The sequence below is a fragment of the Vitis vinifera genome, chromosome 5 (genome assembly GCF_030704535.1).
Source record: "Vitis vinifera cultivar Pinot Noir 40024 chromosome 5, ASM3070453v1".
In the NCBI taxonomy this organism is placed as follows: domain Eukaryota; kingdom Viridiplantae; phylum Streptophyta; class Magnoliopsida; order Vitales; family Vitaceae; genus Vitis; species Vitis vinifera.
The window spans coordinates 528884-550213 of record NC_081809.1 but is presented as its reverse complement, the minus strand read 5'-3'; the positions used below and the strand labels follow the sequence as shown (position 1 = coordinate 550213).

The 21330-nt window shown below is 29.8% G+C and overlaps 2 protein-coding genes across 3 annotated transcripts; one reads left to right on the top strand and one right to left on the bottom strand.

The window, feature by feature from the left end:
• The first annotated feature begins 3552 nt into the window (after positions 1-3552).
• On the top strand, positions 3553-6160 carry LOC100855355 (senescence-associated carboxylesterase 101). The gene is made up of 4 exons (XM_010651257.3): positions 3553-3727; positions 3829-4156; positions 4477-5022; positions 5165-6160. The coding sequence occupies exons 1-4, from the start codon at positions 3711-3713 to the stop codon at positions 5969-5971; spliced, it is 1698 nt and encodes a 565-aa protein (XP_010649559.1). The 5' UTR covers positions 3553-3710; the 3' UTR covers positions 5972-6160.
• A 4532-nt stretch (positions 6161-10692) lies between these two features.
• LOC100241496 (probable polygalacturonase) lies at positions 10693-15286 on the bottom strand. Of its 2 annotated transcripts, none has more exons than XM_010651262.3 (7): positions 15132-15286; positions 14779-14885; positions 13496-13813; positions 13271-13391; positions 12986-13160; positions 12823-12893; positions 10693-11719 (listed from the first exon to the last, which is right to left on the bottom strand). In XM_010651262.3, exons 2-7 carry the CDS (start codon positions 14788-14790, stop codon positions 11043-11045), a joined length of 1374 nt encoding a protein of 457 aa, XP_010649564.1. In that variant the 5' UTR covers positions 14791-14885; positions 15132-15286; the 3' UTR covers positions 10693-11042. The 2 variants fall into 2 exon arrangements, with proteins under 2 accessions (XP_010649564.1, XP_059592675.1); XM_059736692.1 differs by lacking the exon at positions 15132-15286 and adding an exon at positions 14993-15075.
• Positions 15287-21330: the final 6044 nt, after the last annotated feature.

The window sequence follows — 21330 nt, the reverse complement described above, 5'->3', positions numbered from 1 at the left end:
TTTTTATAACATTTTATTTTTATATAATATTAAAAAGTAAAGAAAAATCAATATGTTATTTTTTTCATTTAAAAAAAGACAAATATTTTGCCTTTTTTTTAAGCTAAAAATTTATAATAAAAAAAAAAAAGCAAACAATTTAAAGTGTAAAACAGATTGTTTTCAACAAAAATTTAAAAAAACAAACACTTTCTAAATAAGATTCCTTAGCCACTTGTACAATGGCTTCTTTAAGCACAAAATGTAATAAATGAATACAACTCTGGTGAAATGACTAAAGTGCTCACAATGAGAAGATAAACAAGTTTGGATTCAATATAATTTTGGGTTATCTAATTAAAATGGTCATTGAAAACCCAATTTTGGAAATATAACCCTTCGTCATTTTTTTACCTCATTTTAACAAAAAAAAGCTCTTATTATTTTCCTATAAAAATAATCATTCCTTTTAAAACACACTATAAATACTTCAAATAGCCCAAGGTTTTTATGTAAAAAAAAATGAATTACTCTTCAAATAAAAATATTGGAGGGAATAAATTCACAAATATGGGTATTTCATCTCTTTTAACTAATTATTTCTATAATTTTAAGAGTTTAAGAAGGCTAGACAAAGACTAATTATTGGACTTTTTTTTTTATAATCAATGGAAGACAGGAATACAATCGACTACTTTGATCAATTAAGCAATTATACAGTTGACAATAAACTAGTCGTTAGACATTTTTTTTTATAATAATTGGAAGACATGAATACAATCGATTACTTTGGTCAATTAATCAATTATTTAAGAAATTTAAAAAAATATTGGATAAAAGATATATATATATATAACGAATTATTTCAAATTGAAACTTAAGATCAGAAATCGTGCTTTTAATGTTGAAAAATCATGTAAAACACAAGTTTTTATCTTTGAAGTAATCAATTCATTTTTCACAAAAAATCATTAATAATACATTAATGAATTCTTTTAAAAAATCTTATAAAAAATGTGATTATTTTTCATTCCCAAATACTTAGGTTCTAAAGGTCAATTTTAAAGCATACTTATCCTTACTATGCCTTACAAGAAAATCTATTCTATACATATGATTTTGTAAAAAAGTGTAAATAAAAAAAATAAAAAATAAAAAATAAAAAATAAAAAAAACCTCTCTTGTTTTCCTCTTTTGATTGGATATCATTATTATACTTAAAATTAAATATTTAATCAAAATATTATTTTACTATCATCAAAATTTAGATTTAACCAAACTTTAGGCTAGTATGTTGATATGACAAGTTAATTTTCTATCTTAAAGTTTTAAAAACTTTTGAAATTAAACATTTTCTTACACATTTATTTTTAAAGTTTTTAGCATAAAATTTAAAATTAAAGCTTTTAAGGAAAAACCTCATAATACAATATACTAGAAAGACATGGTCAAACAGATAGAGAGGAAGCCTCGAAAGGAAGGGGCAATGGTTGAACCACTTGACATTGTTGCCTACTACTAAGATGGTGTAAGAAACAACATAACCAATGGAACATATGCACATTAAACATTGTATAATTATTATAAATGTCTTATACATTATATGTGAAAATACGAAAAAAAAAATAAAATAAAATTATATTCAACATTTATATTTGTATACAAACAATATTTTCAATACTTTGATATAAAAAACAAATTAAAAAAATGAAGAAAAACATATAAATATATTTACAATGGACAAACTTATTCAATTAGTATAAATATCTTGTATATTTAATACAAATACCTTATACTTTGTGAAAATGTAAAAATATAGTATTTGATATTGATACATGTGGGTAAGTAATTTTTCTAATGGTTTGATTTAAAAAACAAATAATGAGAATCAAGAAAAACATGCAAATAAATTAGTGTGAATGATAAAGGGTGTTTTTTACCATAAATTTTTATGGACTTAGCATCAATTATGCATCTATAGATGTTAACCCAATTAGCATAATGTGAAAACCCTTACACACAATATATAAACCCTATACTTGAATTAGGAAGGACAAAAAAAAAAATAGTTAGAGCATTTGGTACCATCAATGATGACTTCACCTAAAGAAAAGTTAATGAACATTATGTTCTCAATGGAAGAGCAACCCTAGTAGGACATATGGAGTAAATTGATGCTCTTCTTTCGACAACGAAGTAGCTAAGTCATGAAAATGGGGTTTTGCTAACAACATTAAATGCAAGAATTCCCCAATATACTGCAATTCATATTCAATTCATAGACTTTCAACTAACTACTCTCAATAACGAGCAAACCCAAGTCAATACATAAGATTGATTATTACTTATGATAATTGAAACCCTAATTAATAAATAAGGACACAAATATATGTATATATATATATATATATATATATATATATATAAAATAGAGACAATTGTGTTTTGGACCCAGGTGGATCAAAAATTAAGGTTTGGTTCATAAAACTTACATAATTGATGGAAATGATATAAGTTATCAAAATACCAAAATACTCATTGATCTTTCACGTAAGCTTTTTTTGTCTTTATTGCACCACTATTCATGCAACCATAATAATTCTATTTTAACTATTTGGATTTTTCATTATTTTTTAAAACTTTTTTTTTATAAATAATTGAAAATCAACATTATTTTCTATTTTAAATTATAAATAAAGAAAAATTACGTTCAAAAACTATTTTAAAAAATAATTTCTAAAAAAATGGTAATATGATTTATATTTTTTATATTTTCTTTTAGAAAAAAATATTTAATTAAAAAATGAAAAATATTTTTCAAAATAAAAATTGAAAACCTTGTTTAGTACTATTTTTTTATATGAAAATAATAAAAATAATTAATTTATTATCCATTCAATTTTATATGAAAATTTTTTATAAGAGTAAAAAGATTCAATATCTTTAATAAAAGAAAAAAAAAACAAAACAAAAAGTTAGAAATAAGTAATACTTAATTAGGAATAGAAAAAGGGAAAAATTTTGAAATTTACACTCACTATATGCCTATGTAGGGATTAAAGGTATTTTATGAATTAATGAAGGATAATATTTTTTAACTTAATTTTTACAATTTATTTGGGTCTTGGGCTTAAATGTGAATGATATATGGATCTTTAGTCAATTTTTGGGCCCATCCGGGCCCAAAACACAATTCTCCCTAAAAAACTATTTATTAAAATCAATAAACTAATAAAAACCATTTAGAGAGTTTCATAACTTAGTGTCGAAGCTATTGTAAGAAATAAGTATTATATAATGTAGAGTTTAGGTTTAAAGTCTACCTAAGATTAAATTTAAGTCTTAAGACAAATTCACATTCAAAACTAGGTTTTTAAGTTAGAAAAATAGATCTCTTAAACCAATTAAATGGTAAAAAAAATTACAAAGAAAATTTCTCTTGCTGGTTTCTTCATCTTGAAAACTAACGGAAACATATATCAATATTTGGTATGAAAATTCGTAACCTTAGAAACACAGCTTTGGGTCTTGCTGAGAAAAACAAAGCTTATTTGCTCGTAGACCATCCTGGTGGTCATCATACCGTGTGAGAACCGGGGAAGCATCTTTTCTCGTAGACCGGCTTTTGTAGTCTTTCTTTAACAATTACAAGTTGTCAGGATTCCCTTCATCCTCCTATATAATATTGTTTTTGGTCTTGTTCTGGTTGTATCTCCGTGGAAGAAAGGAAGATGAATCAAGTTCCTTTGTAAGTATCAATGTCTCTGATTCATTTTTTGGTTCCTAGAATCGAATCCTCGCTTTGTTCTTGCTTAATTTCTCCTTTTTCTGTTGGGTCTTTCACTGCAGGTTTAGCTCTGCACGGGAACTGGCAAATTTGGTGCTGAGCTCCAATCTAATCGACTGTGCTTTGACCAAAATTCTTGAACTTAACAGAGACCAAACAGCCTTGCCTGTTCAATACAGACTTTTTCAACTGTCTTCCAAGTGCACAATTGTAGCTTTTGTCTCTTCACCTGACTGCACTCAATACCCTCTTCCTGGACAAGGAGATTTAGATCGGTCTCCTCTCTTTGACTTCCTCCGTACCGAAGAATACCCGTCCGTCTCCATTAACAGAGCAGCATTAACCCTCTATACCCCTCTCCATGATCATCTCTCTGGACTAACAGATGAGGTCAAAATCTGATACTTGTTTGAATTTTCGTTTCCTTTTCGTTAACAATTGTGAGACACGAAACAGCTTGACCATGAGATCTCCCTCATGGAGTCGAACTACCTGAAGGATAAGACGTCACACATATCCATTTTCATGGCATCGTCACATGACCCATTGATCGGTTGTGATTCAACTCTTAACAGGAATACAGTAGAACTGGTGTTGGTATCTGTCTTTAGATAAGCTTGCATATATCTTGTCACTGAAAAAGGAATGTTCAGAAGTGAGATTAGTGGCATTATTCTGACATGGATTTCATATGGTTACTTGTTTTGCAGTTGACTCAGATTGAAGGTCAGTTAATCATCACTGGGTACTCCCTGGGAGGATCCGTTGCTTCTCTCTTCACCTTACGCCTGCTAGATGGCAATTTATTAAAGCCCAAATGCCGCCCCTTTTGTATCACCTTTGGTTCACCCCTCATAGGCGACTTTGGCCTCCAACACTCCATATGGAATTCTTTCTTCCTGCATGTAGTGTCTAACCAAGACCCAGTCCCCGGACTCTTCCTCCCATCCGGCAGATCTCCGCCCACATCCTCCCATTCACAAACTACCGGTTACAAGCCCTTCGGGACATATCTCTTGTGCTCTGAACTTGGTTGTGCTTGTTTTGACAACCCTGATTTAATTTTGGGATTGCTTAAAGTCATATCATCAGAGGTTGCCGGAGGATTGCAGGATGTTGATTATGGGGAGATTTTAAGAAACCTCAAGGAGAGGGCAATCTGCAAGGGACTGCCGCAGGTGGGTGAACGGTTTGCAGATCCATTTTCAGCTGGGATCGTCATGGAACTTGAGACAATTGGATTTAATCAAACAAAGGTAAACAGCTTTCTCCCATCTAATGATGTTATGAAACATGGTTTACACTTCACCAAATACTGCAATAACTGCCCTATTCAGATTTATCTTCTTGTTCTTTGGGATCTTCCATAACTCGTCTCATTTTTAAAATTCATGGCAGCTGCTGCAGCATAACATTGATATCAACGCTATGATAAGAACAATGGAAGCTGAAACCAGAAGCCTAATCCAGAAAAATAAAGCTTCCGATGCCAAGAAACTGAATGACATAAAAAGAGACATGGCCCATCTAGAATGGTATAAGAAGAAATCGGAAATGGGTTACTACGATTGCTTCAAAAATCAGGGGTCTAAAAGGGACATCAACGTTGAACAGTTTAGGGGAAACCTCACAATGTACTGGGAAGACATGGTTGCACAAGTACAGAGGAAGCCCCAGAAGGAAGGAGCAACATTTCGAACCCGTTGGCTCTATGCAGGGACAGTTTATAGGAGAATGGTTGAACCACTGGACATTGCTGCCTTCTACAGAGAGGGTGGAACAGACTACATAAACAATGGAAGATCTCTTCATTACAAGCTGTTGCAGCAATGGTATGAAGAAGATGTGAAACCCCCCTCTAGAGATAAGCTTGATTCCAAGAAGCAAAAGGTGTCTGGTATCCTAACTGAGGATTCTTTGTTTTGGGCACATGTGGAGGAGGCCATCTTGTCATGCGAATTGCTCAAGAGTAAAAACTGTACTCTTGAGCAGGGAAAATCATCATGGGATAATCTGGTTAAGTTCGAGGAGTATGTAATGGAACAGATTAACAACTATGCAGCGTCCCCTGAGATTTTCTCGAGGGAAAGCAGCTTCATGAAATGGTGGGGACTGTATGAGGGCTACATAGATACTTGCAGTAATTCCCATGGGTCGCCATTGATCAACTTCATGAAGAAACGTAGCTATATGAAGTATGGTTAGAGGGGCAATCCAGTTTGTGTGTTGTGTTTGTTGTTTTGTGAGCGTTCAATGGATAAAACTAGAAAGAGTGTGACCTTTTTCCCTTTTTCTTGGTTGCTGCCCATATTCTCAGCACTATTTTCTTCCTTCTTTTCCTCAGTTTTTTTTGTTAAGAAATGAATATTATGATGTTGCTGGGATGCACTTTCATTGTTGTTCTATTAAATTGTGTTTTATTTATATCCTAAACAAATAAATGTAAACAAGAAAATCAAATAAGACTTCAAAGAGTCTTTTCCTTCAAAAAAAAAAAAAGGGGGGGAAGGGGAAGAAAAACATGTTTGTTTAGATTCAACTCCACCAAAACTCGCAACAACTTCCCATTGAAAATTTCCTTTTAAGCTTCTGACTGACATAAAACTAGATATGTTCCAGCTAGAACGGTACAAGAAAGAAATCAAAAGATGAGCACAATGGGTTATTATGACAGCTTCAGAAACCTGGGGTGTAAAAGAGACATTAAAATGGAACCGATGGGAAGACATGGTAGAACACGTAGAGAGGAAGCCTCACCAGGAAGGGGCAGCTTTGCAAATCCTCTGGCTCTGTACAGGAACGAATTATAGAAAGATGGTTGAACCACTTGACATTGCTGCCTACCACAGAGAGGGTGGAAGACACTACATAACCAATGGAGGATCTAAACATTACACGCTATTGGAGCAATGATGCAATGAAGAGGAGAAGGGGGCTTTGTCTTCTCATGCAAATTGCTCTCAGAGCTCAGAACCTACTCCTGAAGGGAAAGAATCATCATGGAGTGATCTGGTTAAGTTTGAGGATTTATTTATATAATTGAACTGATTGGAAGCTATGCAGTGTCGGCCCCCACCCGAACAGCTTCATGAAACGGTGGAAAGAGTTGGAAGAAGTCATAGATACTTGCTATAGGAGCTTCATGAAGTATGGAGAGGTATGGCATAGATACTTGCAGTGTCTGAATTTCCCAAATCCAATTTCAGATTGTGTATTTAGATTCGTGGAACTTGTTCTCTTGCTTTTTGTTAGGTACAATTGAGATGGGCTGAACCGCAAGGCCCGGCAGGATGAACAATATAATGGGCCTGAATTTTAAACCAGTGGATGGGCTTTGGACTGGATTCAGCTGTCTGAGCCCAATGAGTATTGAATGTGTTTCTGTATAAAATTAAATTTTTAACATTGAAATATAAGGACTTACTTAAAAACACATTTGGTAACTTTTTTTTTGGTTAATAATAGATTGTTTAAAAAAAATATTATTTTTTAGAATAAATTTGAGGCAGGTTTAGGTATTTTTGGTGGTAAAGAGTTTTGAGAAGCAATGAGAATATATATAGAATACTTTAAAACTTTTGCATAATACTTAATTACATGATGCTTTCATAAAAAATAAATCAATAAAAACAATTTTCATAGTTGAATTTCAAAACATAAAACAACTCAGAATTGTTTTTAAGAATTGTTCTTAGAAATAGTTTTCTATTAAGTCACATTCAAGGAATCGTTTCCATATATGCAAGTAATGGAATGAATGTGATGAAAAATAAAAAAAAGTAAGGGGAAAGATATTGTAAATAAAGCGTTTTTATCGTGGTTCAACGACCTATCCACTTCCACAACTTGATGTATTTCACAATTTTAAAAGTTTTCTTAATCATGATTCTCCTTATTATTCTTTATGTCGAGATTTTTTAAGTTTTAATAGACTTTTTCAATCACTAAGGTGGTATTTGCTTTTTCACTTAATTTTAAATATAACTTAAAACTAAATAATACTTAATAGTATCGAGTATTAAGTTGTTTGTTTCTATAACAGTTTATTTCTATATAATATTAAAAAGTAAAGAAAAATCAACATGCTATTTTTGTCATTTAAAAAAAGTCAAATATTTTGAATTTTTTTATTTAGCTAAAAATTTATAATAAATCCTAAAAAGATAAATAATAATAATAATAAATAAATAAATAAATAAATAAAAACAAATAAACAACTTAAAGTCTAAAAACAAATTATTTTCAACAAAAAATTAAAAAAAAACAAACACTTTCTAAATAAGATTCCTTAACCACTCGTACAATAGCTCCTTTAAGCACAAGATGTAATGAATGAATACAACTCTGGTGAAATAACTTCACAATGAGAAAATAAACAAGTTTGGATTCAATATAATTTTTGGCTATCTAATTAAAAGGGTAATTGAAAATCCAATTTTGGAAATATAACCCTTCATCATTTTTTTTACCTCATTTTAACAAAAATACTCTTATTATTTTCTTATAAAAATAATCATTTCTTTTAAAACATACTATAAATACTTCAAATAATCAAGAGCATTTATGTAAAAAATGAATTACTCTTCAAATAAAAATATTAGAGGGAATAAATTCACAAATATAGGGGGTATTTCATCCCTTCTAACTAATTATTTCTATAATTTAAAGAGTTTAAGAAGGCAAGACAACTAAATAAATGAAGTTTTCAAGTTATTGTCTCTATCATAAATAAAGTCCAATAATCACATTTGTATCGTTTTGTACAAAGACTAATTATTAGGCATATTTTGTAAAAACACTAATTATTAGACACATTTTTCGCTCAATCAAACAATCACACAGTTGACTAGAAACTAGTTGTTGGACATTTTTTTTTATAATCATTGGAAGACAGGAATACAATCGACTACTTTGATCAATTAAGCAATCATACAGTCGACTATAAACTAGTCATTGGACATTTTTTTAAAAATCATTGGAAGACAGGAATACAATCGATCACTTTGGTCAATTAATCAATTATTCAAGAAATTTAGAAAAATATTGGATAAACGACATATAGTGGATTATTTCAAATTGAAACTTAAGATTGGAAATCTTGCTTTTAAATCATGTAAAACACAAGTTTTTATCTTTGAAGTAATCAATCTCATTTTTAACAAAAAAACATTAATAATATATGAATGAATTCTTTTAAAAAATGTGATTATTTTTCATTCCCAAATACTTATGTTCTAAAGGTCAATTTTAAAGCATACTTGTCCCTACTATGCCTTATAAGAGAATATATTCTATACATGTGATATTGTAAAAAAGTTTAAAAAATAAATAAATAAATAAATAAAACCTCTTTTGTTTTCCTCTTTTGACTATATATCATCATTATCATACTTAAAATTAAATATTCAATCAAAATATTATTTTATTATCATCAAAATTTAAATTTAACCAAACTTTAGGCTAGTACGTTGATATGACAAGTTAATTTTCTATCTTAAAGTTTTAAAAACTTTGAAATTAAACATTTTCTTACACATTTATTTTTAAAGTTTTTAGCATAAAATTTAAAATAAAAAAATACATTATTTTCAAATTCATTTTGAAAATTTTTATTTTAAAAATAAAAAATTTAATAAAAAAAAATGCAGGCCAGTTTTTTTTCCCTCTTTTTACCCTACAGTTTAATTAATTTGAGGTTAGAGGAAAGCTATGAAAGAAAGAAAATAAAAATAAAAAAGAAAATGAAAGAATGAAAAATATAGCAAAAAAATTTAAAAGAAAAAATCTACAAGCTAATATTTTTTTCTTATTTGAGATGATATTTTATATTTAGCTTTACTACAAGCTAAAGTCACCAAAACCATGATCACAAAAGGGTAATATTGATATAATGAAAGATTATGAAAAAAAAAAAGTTCTATAACAAGCAATATTTGCTTGACTTTCATTTAAAAAAATTTAAAATCAAAATACTTTTAGTAAAATTATCTAAACATGTCAAACCTAAACGAAGTGAGTGTTTCATATTAAGTTATTTTTTAAGCCAAAAAACTTATTTTAATAGAATTAATCACATAGATAAAAAGTTGCTATCGTGGTGGGAAAAAGGTTTTCTTTCATTTATTAAATGCTAATAAATTTTGAATTATTGAATTCATAAATCTTTTAATAAAGGTCTCATTACGTTACATCTAAGGTTTTATTGTGTTGGCATCTTATGTCTGGTGTTATTATTTATTTTATATCCATTTTATTGTTTTATAGTTTAATCTCATTTGATTGTACTATCATTAAATAATCTAAATTTGATTACTATGAGATTTTAAAGTTAGATATGATGTCAATCATGGTATAGATTTTGAAAGATATTATCAAATCAAATATTTAGGGTATTTGATAAATCAATTTAATAACTTAAAATGATTTAATAATTTATTTATATTAATTTAAAGTTTTCAAATAAATTTTTTTATAAATATAATTTTAGATTTAAGTAAAGATAAGTTAATTTTAAATTTTAAATTAAAATAATTAACTCATTCTTAGTTAAATCTAAAACTATATTTAAAATAAATAAAAACAGAGATGGATATAAATTAAGTCAATAACTCACTTTAAATCATTGACTTGATTTACCAAACACTTCAAAATCTCACATTTACAAGACCTGAAGTGGATCCTTTTCAATGAATATTGTCATATTTGTTGGAGTGTACCCAAAATCCAAATATTTCAGTCTTTTTTCTCTTTATTTCATTTTAAAATAAAATAATAATCATTATACCATGAACTTTCAAAAGTACCATCATTATGTCAGTGGAGATGGGAAGCTGAAAGCCTGAAACAAATCAATGGTGAAAGACACCAGTTTTCCAACAACAAAAAAGGCCAAATCTGATTCCAACTCATCCAGTCTATCTGTGCACTTTGACAACTGAAACACTTTATTCCAATTCACATTTCACTAGAAATTCCATTCCATATCTACTCAATATTCACTGAAAAGGGTTTACAATGAAATAACAACTCAGCAAAATGTAAATATAGAAATAAAGAAATTCAAAGAGCAACACTACTAACATCTCAGAATCCTCTGTGCAATCACTACCAAAACTTTTCCTTACACATGAATGAAGAAATGAGGCTGTACATATATAATCTGCGGATGACAACATGCAAGAATGCAAATGGGGGAAATGGGGAAACAAATATTCTAGACAGGGTCTTATTGGAAAGAATCTAGGATTGGGGCTTGAAGAAAAATGGAAGAATGGCATCATAAGACTGCAGTCTGAGTGGGAGAAGAATTCAGGCGGGAGAGACAGGTTGAAGATGAGTTCAGTAATGAGCTCTCAAGGCTTGGGCATGGTTCAGGGAACACCCATTGGGAGAACCCAGAGACATTTGAGCAAACCCAAGAGATGGAGGCAGGAGGAGTAGTTGATAGGGAGATGTTGGATAGACAAATGGAAGTGAATGGGGATTCTTGAATACCAGTGAAGCTTCCAGCAATGGTTATGTTTGTGCCGATCACATTCTGCAAGGTGATGTGATCCAAGACTGGGAGTGCATTGGGGTCAAAATGGTCATCTGGGTGGGAGCCGATTTGGCCTGTTGCACTAAAGGCTGTGTGGATGTTTTCCATTGCGACATCTGATATGATGATTTCTTGGATATAACCACCTCTTCCCTTGGTAGTTCTGAACTCGATGCCACTGAATGAGTTGTATAGGTGGACCTGCTCCACACAGACGTTAGAAATGCCACCAGACATCTCACTACCAAAGGCCAGGGAAGAGCCAGATGATGATTGAAGGTTGACCCGTCTGATGTGTACATTTGTGGTGGGTCTACCATAGGCAATGCCATATTCATCCCAGCCACTCTTGAGTGCAATGGCATCATGGCCCATGGCGATGCTGCAATCCTCTATGCAGGTGCTATCTGAAGAATCTGAAATCAAAACATTATACAAAGATGAGTTAGCAAAATTCTTTTCATGACATGAACCCTTCCTTCCCTGAAAGCCAACCAAATTCTTCACATGGCATGAACCCTTCCCTGAAAGCCAACCAAATTTTTTTCATGGCATGAACCCTTCCCCTGAGAGCCAACCAAATTATTTTCATGGCATGAACCCTTCCCTGAGAGCCAACCATCCTGCCATTGGGACCTCCCACGAGGTTTGAATCCCTAGCCCCTGATAGAGGCTTCTACACCAGCCAGTGAACCGAGAGGTTGTTGCTCATGGTGGGGTTTCTCATCTCAACACAAAAGTATTCTCAAAATGTGTAAAAGGATAAATTCATAAATCAATGCAAAGGATTTATAAACTGATCAGGGAAATGACAGTAACAGGCTCTTAAATTCAACCTAGAGAGGAAGAAGTCCTTAACAAAATTGAGATATTATACACTAACATGCAAACCATAGGGTGTATGTGTATAGATTTGGAAAGCTACATGGCCTGGGGCTAAATCTGCCTATCCTTTTCCATCGCATGAGCTACTATGTTCCCACTGCTTACTGTTCAAAATTTGTACCTTATAATCAAAAAATGGTGATATGGACTAGAAATTATATTACAAATATAGGGAAAATAAACCATATAGAAAGGTTTTGGATGGGTATCCTTCTCCTTTTTCCATTGTTGGAGCAAGAAACATGCACATGAGCATGTGTTTCTTCCCCATTTTTGTCTGGTTAAAAACAACAAAATTAGTAACAAGCATACTACATAAATGCCAAAACCCTCAGGTTTACTTAAAATTGTAGCCCATGTTTCTGAGAATTTCTAGCAACAACCAACAAGGCAAGTAGGCTTCTCTGCTCTCTTAAAAATTTCCCGCAAATGATCAAAACCAGACAAATTTAATTAAACACTGTTTTGCATTGAGCACAAGAAAAAAAAGTGCTAAAAGCAGGATTCAAAAAGTCAGCTTGGAGCCATGCTTAAATGAGAAGATATCAGGTTTCTATTAACATAAACTGCAAATGCCTCAAAACAATTATGTTGCAGCTCAATGTAGGTTTATGCAAGAGTGAACATCACGAACCTGGGACTATACCAACAGTGTAAGGAGATTCAGGTGGAGCATAAACCGATATGTTTTGAACTCTTACATTACTGCATCCAAATATATACATATGAATTAAAGTCCTACTGCTAGTATCATTAATTAAAATTCAAAGAAGGGGCATAGCAATCACAGAAGGTACCTGCAATAGACCGGATGGATGTTGTATGCAGGGGCATTCAGGAAAGTAAGATTAGAAACTACAACATTAGTGGATGCCAGAAACTCCACAAGATGAGGGCGACTGTAGTTCAAGGAATGAGAGGTGAACCAATCCCACCAAACTGAGCCCTGGCCATTGATGGTTCCATTATCACCTAGGGCAGTTAATGAATGTAAGAATGGTCATATGGAAGACTCGGGCCTAGCATGCCTACAAGGACAACAGGAATTGAAACAAACAAAAGACATTCAGATGTACACTTACCTGTTATCACCACATCGCGCAGCATATACCCGTTTATCAAGCTTCTATATCTTCCTCCAGGAAGTTCGATCCCTCGACCATATGAAGGAAGGGGTTCTATGACTTCCCAATGTGATGGATCCTGAGCAAAGACTCATAAATCCTTAGAAGACAATGGTAAAAAACTTAGAAACAAGAGGAAAACAAAATAAAACATGGGATTTTAAGCTAAGAGTGGATCAATACCTGAGACCCAAGAATGACAGCACCTCTTTCCAAGAAGAGTGTGAGGTGGCTCGTGAGATTGAAACTTCCAGTAAGCCACTTCCCTGGTGGCACATAAAGCTGAGCGCCACCCTTATCAGCAAAAGATTTGAGATAAAATATGGCATTCTGGAAGGCAATGGTGTTCAATGTTTTCCCATCCCCGACTGCGCCAAACTCCAAGATAGATACACTGTGTGGTCTGGGATCCAATGTCAAACTATTTGTGCACTGTCCACCCCTTTCTTGTCCATTACTTTCAACAGCATTGCTCAATACCAGAATCACAAGCAATGGCAACTAAGAGGAAAATAGAAGGGAAACCGCAACATAATTATCGCTTCTCAATGCCTTAAACATTCATAAAAAAACTAAAAAACATATACAAAAGATTCTTAAATCAACACAAAATCAGAAAATGAACAATTTCACAGAAAAGAGATAGGACTACTTGGGAAAAAACCAACACCCGACAATGGAGTCGAAGAACCAGAAAAAAAAAAAGAGAGAGAGAGAGAGAGAGAGAGAGAGAAATATACGAGAGTACTAATGTGGATTTCTAGAAGCAAAATTTTGAAAAATCATCAGATACCCCGATAATGATAGAAAACTCAGAAGCGAAACAGAAAATAGTAGATTCAGGATTAGCAAAAATTTGCTGCTACTGAAATTCCTCAATGCCAAATAGAGGACCTGCAAGTTGCTAAACTGTAAGAGAACAAGAATCATATGAGGAGCTAAAGTAGATAAAGAAGGGAAATCCCTAGTTGAATACTGAAGTCAACAGGCAGTATCACACTATGAAAAAACAATCGAACATGTGAGATGCTGTTTGGGAATTGATCTTGGAATTCTAGGGGAAAGAAGAGATGATTCAGTCAAACTAAAAATAAAAAATTAAGTAGCTGAAACAAGCAGTCTTCAAATGCCCATCCTAAATGTGACAATTTGAAGTATGATTTCATGATTTTATCACAACAGATTAAATAATGAGAATCACTTTGAGAGATAAGGGATGTATAAATACGACAATCGAATTCCCCTAACAGAAAAAACCTCCAAAACGCACAAAATCATTCCAATACCCACATCAAAAGAAAACCCCTTTACAGCAAAAACCCGATGGCCACTTCAAAACAAGAAAATACCCACAACAATCAAACTCAAAAAACCAAGCCTAGAAAATTGAGATTTCCGGGCTCGGCCAAGAAAAAGAGGGAAAATCAAAAGAACCCCAGAAACCCAGAAAAGAAAAACGTACTTACTAGCATCTTCATGGGTCGTCAGAGCTTCTGCAGCAATGATCCCCTGATGCCCAAACAAGAAGAAGAAGAAGAACAGCGGCAGCAGCAGCAGCACCCCCAAAAAAGAACTGCAGCAGAAAAGAGAAAGACGAAGAAGAAGCATGAAAAAACAGGGGAGCTTTCTGTACTGTCTGATGTATTATGCGAAATTCACAACCATATTAATAATAATTACCAAAACGACAAAAGAATTAATAAATGGTAATGGAGAGAAAAATAGTAGAAAAAAGCCAGCTTTCTCATACACACAGGCAAGAAAAATCAAACCTTTAGGAGGTGCAAACTAATAATAAAGGAATAAAATATTGAATTACCATAAATTATTCTCTATAATCACTATGATTAATAACGTCTCTCGCCGACAAATTTGTTTGAAACGTCCCCCCTTCTGCCCTGCCCCTCATGAGAGAGAGAAAGTAGAGAGAGAAAGAAAGAAGGGGGTATGCTGTAAGAGTTTTTCCAGTGCCAGTGTGCTGCTACGTTGGCTTACATTTGTTGAGATTTGATTAGTCAGAGAAGAAATTGGGGTGGGGTATCATATACTCACCAACGGTGTGATAACTTTTGGTGCAACTATACTTAGCTGGTGACACCCTTTAATGAAGGATTTGGCTACGATATTAAAGGACTACTTTTCTATACCATGCCCAAAAAAAGCTACCAATTGTAAAACATCGTAAGTTACAGCCAACCATAAAATGCCACGTGTTTAAGAGGTACCATTGTTTGGCATCTTTGTATTATAATGAATTCTATATGATACAAAAATATTTTAGTATACCCCATTATAGATTTCAATAACTTAACTTTCATATTATACCAAATCTACACTATAAACTTTTCCTTAATGGTTTAAATTCCAATTTTAAAGAGTACAAATAAAATGTAAATTATAATTTTTTTTCCAAAAGATATGGATATGTATGGTAACTCCAATTTTTTTTTTAATTTAAAAAACATGTTTAATGAATTTTTATACAATTTTGTTATGGAAATAAATTATTTTTAAAAACAAATTTAATAGGTTTTGTGTTTTTCTTTCGTCAAGTGTTCTATAATATAATTAAAAAGTAGATAATACTTCGAAAACTTTCACATTTAATATAAATATGTAATAACTTTCAAAGGGAATAGATTTAAAAAACTAAATTTATATTTGATAATTGTTTTAAAAAATAGTTTTTTAAGAATAATTTTTAAAAACTATTTTTTGATATTTTATATAACAAAAACTCTATTTGCGGATCTGAAATGTTTTTAATACTTTTAAATATACTTTAAAAATAAAATTTACATCAAGTGTTTTATTTTTAATTATTCTACATATTCATATAATTATTTTTTTAAAACAATCCTCCAAAAATATGTAAAAACAAAATAAAATAACTAAAATATATTTTACCAGAACATTTTTTTTTCTTAAAACAATTCTGATTATCAAATGTGTTTTCCTATTTTTTGTTATAAAAAACAAAAAATTGTTCTAAAAATTGTTGCCAAACAAATCCTAATTTTCATGTTTGAGTTATTAAATTATAATTTAAGATTTTTTTTTCAGTTTAATAGAATTTGGCATGTAATTAAATGCCCACTAAAACATTTTTTTTATGATTTCAAATATTTTTATTTTAAAAAGTAAATAATATTGTTAGCATTGGAATGGATATTAATGTAACATACCTTTTTTTGCCAAATTACCATTGCTAGAGTACAAAAAGTACAAAAATAGAAACAATTTTTTCATCTTATTATTATAAAAGTATGCAAAAGTTTTTAATTACTTTCTATACTTTGAATTATTGCTTGAAACACATTTAAAAAACACTCAAAATATTTCAAAATAGTTTTTAAAAAGCAATCTACTTTCAAAACAAATTCTTAAAAAACTGTCTTGTAAAACATGTTTTTTCAATTTAAAAAATATTTTTAAGAACAATTTTAAATAGAGCCTTGATGTAAAAAAAAAAAAAAAAGAGGGGTTTGAAGGTGGCAAGAGAAGAGGGGGAGGTAGCACGGAGAGGGGTAAGAAAGGGTGGGTGAGGGTGAGAGTTATAAGTGGAAAATTGGAAAAGGGTATAAAATAAGAGAAGGATAGGGGGTGCATGGGGTATCGAGTCGGCATGTGGGCTGACAGGGAAGAGAAGAGGTGGGTGGGACCCAGATGCAATCATAGCCAATATGCTAGCCTGGCTTCAATCCTATTCGCTATTCCCTCCCCTCTTCACGCCGCTTCTCTCATTTTCCAACCATTTAAGCTTTTCACCTTTTCTTTATTTATTTTTATTTTTGAAAAAAAAAAAAGTCAGTGACTTGGCGAGCGGGCATATTTGAAAAACGATATTAAAATAATTTCCTATTCCAATTTTTAAAAATATGTTTTCTAAATTTGAATTAAAACTAACTTCATAAGTTCGAAAACTAAATAAATTTTAGAGTAAATTTAATATATTTTAAAGTGATTTTTTTTATTGTATTTTAAGAAATAATTGAAAATATGATGAATACTACATTGTATATGAATGTAAAATACTTTCATGAATATTATTTTTCATATTTAAGTTCTTAAATAATTTTTTAATTAATTTATTATTTTTTATATTTCAACTCTTAAATAATTTTTTATATTATTTTTAATTAATATTATTATTATTTTTCATATTATTTTCTTAAAAAATAATAATTGATAATTGATTTTAATAACTACTCTTGCATTTGTTTTTAAGAACTATTTTTTGTTAATATTGTAAAATAGATCCTACATTTTTTTATACACTAGGCCACCTCATGAGTATGTTAGGGATCAATAAGAAATCTTATTGTTTGTCAAAATTGTCTTATTTATTTTTATTGCTTTATTTATTTGTAATAAGAAATCTTTGTGTTTAACTAAGTTGTATTTCTTGATACCTTCTTTTTATTTTTATTTTTTATTTAGTCTAAGCGTAGAAGAATAATTTTTGGAATGTATTTCAAATTTCTAGGTTTTTTTTGTAAAGAATATTTTTTATTTTCATATGTCATTGTAATATTATTTCTTTTTAGAATAAAAAAAAAGTATTCAAAATATTTCTATAAATTTTATGTGTGAAAAAAACTATAATAAGTATATGAGGTGGATACAAATGCAAGAATAGTAAACTGTAGAACTCATGATTTAATATGTAAATATATGAGAAATATGAGATGTTTCGAAAATTTATTCTGTCATCTATTGATGTAAGTATGATTCATCAAATCATCTTAAAATCTCATATATTTTAATTAAAGTTAGAGTTGATTATTCTGTATTTGGATTGTTCTCTCATTGAGATGTAATTAAAAAACATATATCATGGAGAGATAAAAAACTAATTTAATGCAATTTGATCCAAGGTGGAGATGGTTAAAAAATGTTTCAAATTTCTAATTAATATAGATTTTTTGTTTATAACATATTATATAGAATATTTTATATATATTATATTTCCTCACAAAATAAGGAAAATTATTGAAAATATCTTTATAAATATTTTAGTTCAATGAGGAAAAATGTTATGAAATAAAAATGAACTTATAAAAACTATACTTCCATTCTCTCATCAATGGATGTAGATATGTTTATTCGAACCATATTAAAATGTCGTGTATCTTTGTATGAATTAAAGCTTTTATTGACACAATATCAATTATGGCCAAGATACCATAACTTTTTATACACTATAAATAATAGAAGGTTTCACTTGCTTTATAACAATTTGCACTTGATTGTATAAATGTTGTCTATTTTAAATTTAAGTCGTTACAATTTTAAATATTTCATGTAGATCTAATATTTTTGTTATATTCATATATTTTAAGTTTAAACAAACTCTTATACTAAAGTCGAGAATAATATGCTCTTAATCATATAAATATCTTTTACGAATGCAAGGAATCATCGCAGTTTTTTCCCCTATCCAACAATGGGAGATATCACATGCCTAAGCAAAAAAATAAGAAACCATTTGTATTCAAGGGGAAGTAATTTCCTTAGTAAAACCTAATAGTCAAGCAACCGTGTACCAAAACGGATTGTTATTCCATCAAATCCATTTGCAATTGACTCATAAGGATAAATGTTTTCTTCCATTGAGTAAACGTACGACGCGTAGCCCATGTCCAGATTTTTGTATAATCCCATGAAGTTCGTGTAATACTATATACGTGCAATTGTGCAATCAACTAAATGGATTATAAATACGAGGTGTGGGTACTCCTCGTTAAGTCTCCTTCAACCTTCGAGACTTCATGATACGATATGCATTTTGTACCTTAGAATTTCTCAAAAGAAAACTATAGTCTAAAATTTTCTTGTCTCAAATATTATTATTTTTAACTTAATTCTTCATAAAGGGTTGTTAACGTTAATCTACCGTTGAGGTAAAAAGGAGATCTATATAATATTTTAAAATTGGAAGATGACTGATATAATGTACCCAATTTTTTGTAAGCTAAAATAATTACTTTTTCCATTTTCAAGCAATTATTTTTCATCCATTTATACTTTATGAAAGAAAAAAAAATCATTAGTATAAAAATATCATCAATTGACAAGGAAAATTGTTGTTCCAATAAATATGACAAACCATATTATAATATGCTTTTTCTGTTATTTTCATAAATACAATAAGCATTATTAAAAAAAGTATATATGATCCCAAATTCTTTATTTTCTAAAATATCGAAAATGATGATCTTATAGAGATAAATTTTAATATTTCTTCATCACCTTTTTCTTACTGTGGTCGCCTTCTTTGTGATGCATATTTTTTTCTCTCCCATATGACAGTTGTGTCTCTTATAATTATTGGAGGGTGCTTTTTGGTATTTCTTCAATATGACAGCTATCTTATTATCATTAGAGGGTACTTTTTGGTATGATACAAAAAAATAGCCATAAGTACCTTATGCTATATGTTTATAAAGAAATTTGAAGTATGATAGGAATAGGATTTTAATTAATAAATTTTAAAATGAAATACAAGTTATCATGGGCTATCGTACACATACAAATAATATTTGTACCTAGAAAAATATATAATATTGTATTTATAGGCATAAACTATCCACTTTAGATATTCAATTATAAAATCTTATTCTCGATCGATCAATTCAAATTATGCAGTTGAGGCATTGGATTGTAAAACCCAATTTTTTCTATCAATTCAATGATACCTTTTAGTATGCCATTAAAAATAGTAATTTTATATTATAATAGAGAACAGAATACCGTCCATGAAATCTAAAGAAAAAAACACTATAATCCAAATTCTTGGATAGGTTAACATACCTTGAGTAAAAATAGGACATGTGTAAATGTTTTGAAAGTTCTATAATGTTTCTATTCTTGAAAACCTTAATTATTCGTAACTACTTCGATCATATACTAGAGGATTAAGAGAAAGGCTCATCTTTGAACTTATACAAGTATTGTACCAAAAAATGCATCATCAATCAAATGATTTCATATATGTATGCATATCTCATTGTTTTGTACCACTTCGATAAAGTTGATCTTATTGTTTTGTACCCAAATTTTATTTCTTTGTATTTTATATAAATTTCATTATTTTGCGTTTTGATTTCATATATTAATATTTTTATTCAATAATTCATATTTGATAGTTTATTTTGAATGATATGATTGAAACATATTCATTTAAATTTCAAACATAAATCAAATGATTAATATATTTCATGCCGAAGGTGGCTTTTTATTAAAAATATTTTGATAGAGAATTAATTAATATTTATAATCAATAATATTTTTTTTCTTAACCATTTAATTTTTATACAAAAACTACTTTCAAATGTTAAGATACGTCTTTAATCATCCCAAAATATAACTTTTAAATAGATTTTAAAATTTATTAATAATAATGAAGTATTCCACTAAACATCTGCTAACTCTACAAGATAATATTAAAACATTAAAATTATGTTTGGTTTTTGAAAATTTGAGAGAAATAAAATTCGGATAAAAAAGTAGAATGAAAAAAAAAAGTTAAACATAATAAATTATTTTTATATATTTCTTTAAATTTATTGTATTTATTTCCATTTATTATATAAAGATTAAATAATTTAAAAATATATAATTTTTTTGATAAATTTAATTTTATTTATTTATTTATTTTTATGATAAAACCAAACTCGAGAAACCATTTTTTTAATACTTTTTTTTTTTCAGTACTTTTCAGGAACCAAATATAGCATAAAAATACATGATTTATTTTTTTGTTTTAAGTTTTAATTAAAATTTGTTACATAAAGTTGTTAATTTTTTTTATAAGAAATAACAGTATCTCAATTTTCATATGAAGCTTCTTTTTGAATAGCCATAAACTGTCTCGAAAAAATTATATAAATAAGTCTAAAAACTTCTATTAAAATTTTGAAAAAGAACTTTTAGCTTCCAAATCGAACTAATGATAACCCTGCAATGTAAGAAAATAAGAATCGTTAGACAGAATATTGAAATCATACCAAAGAGTA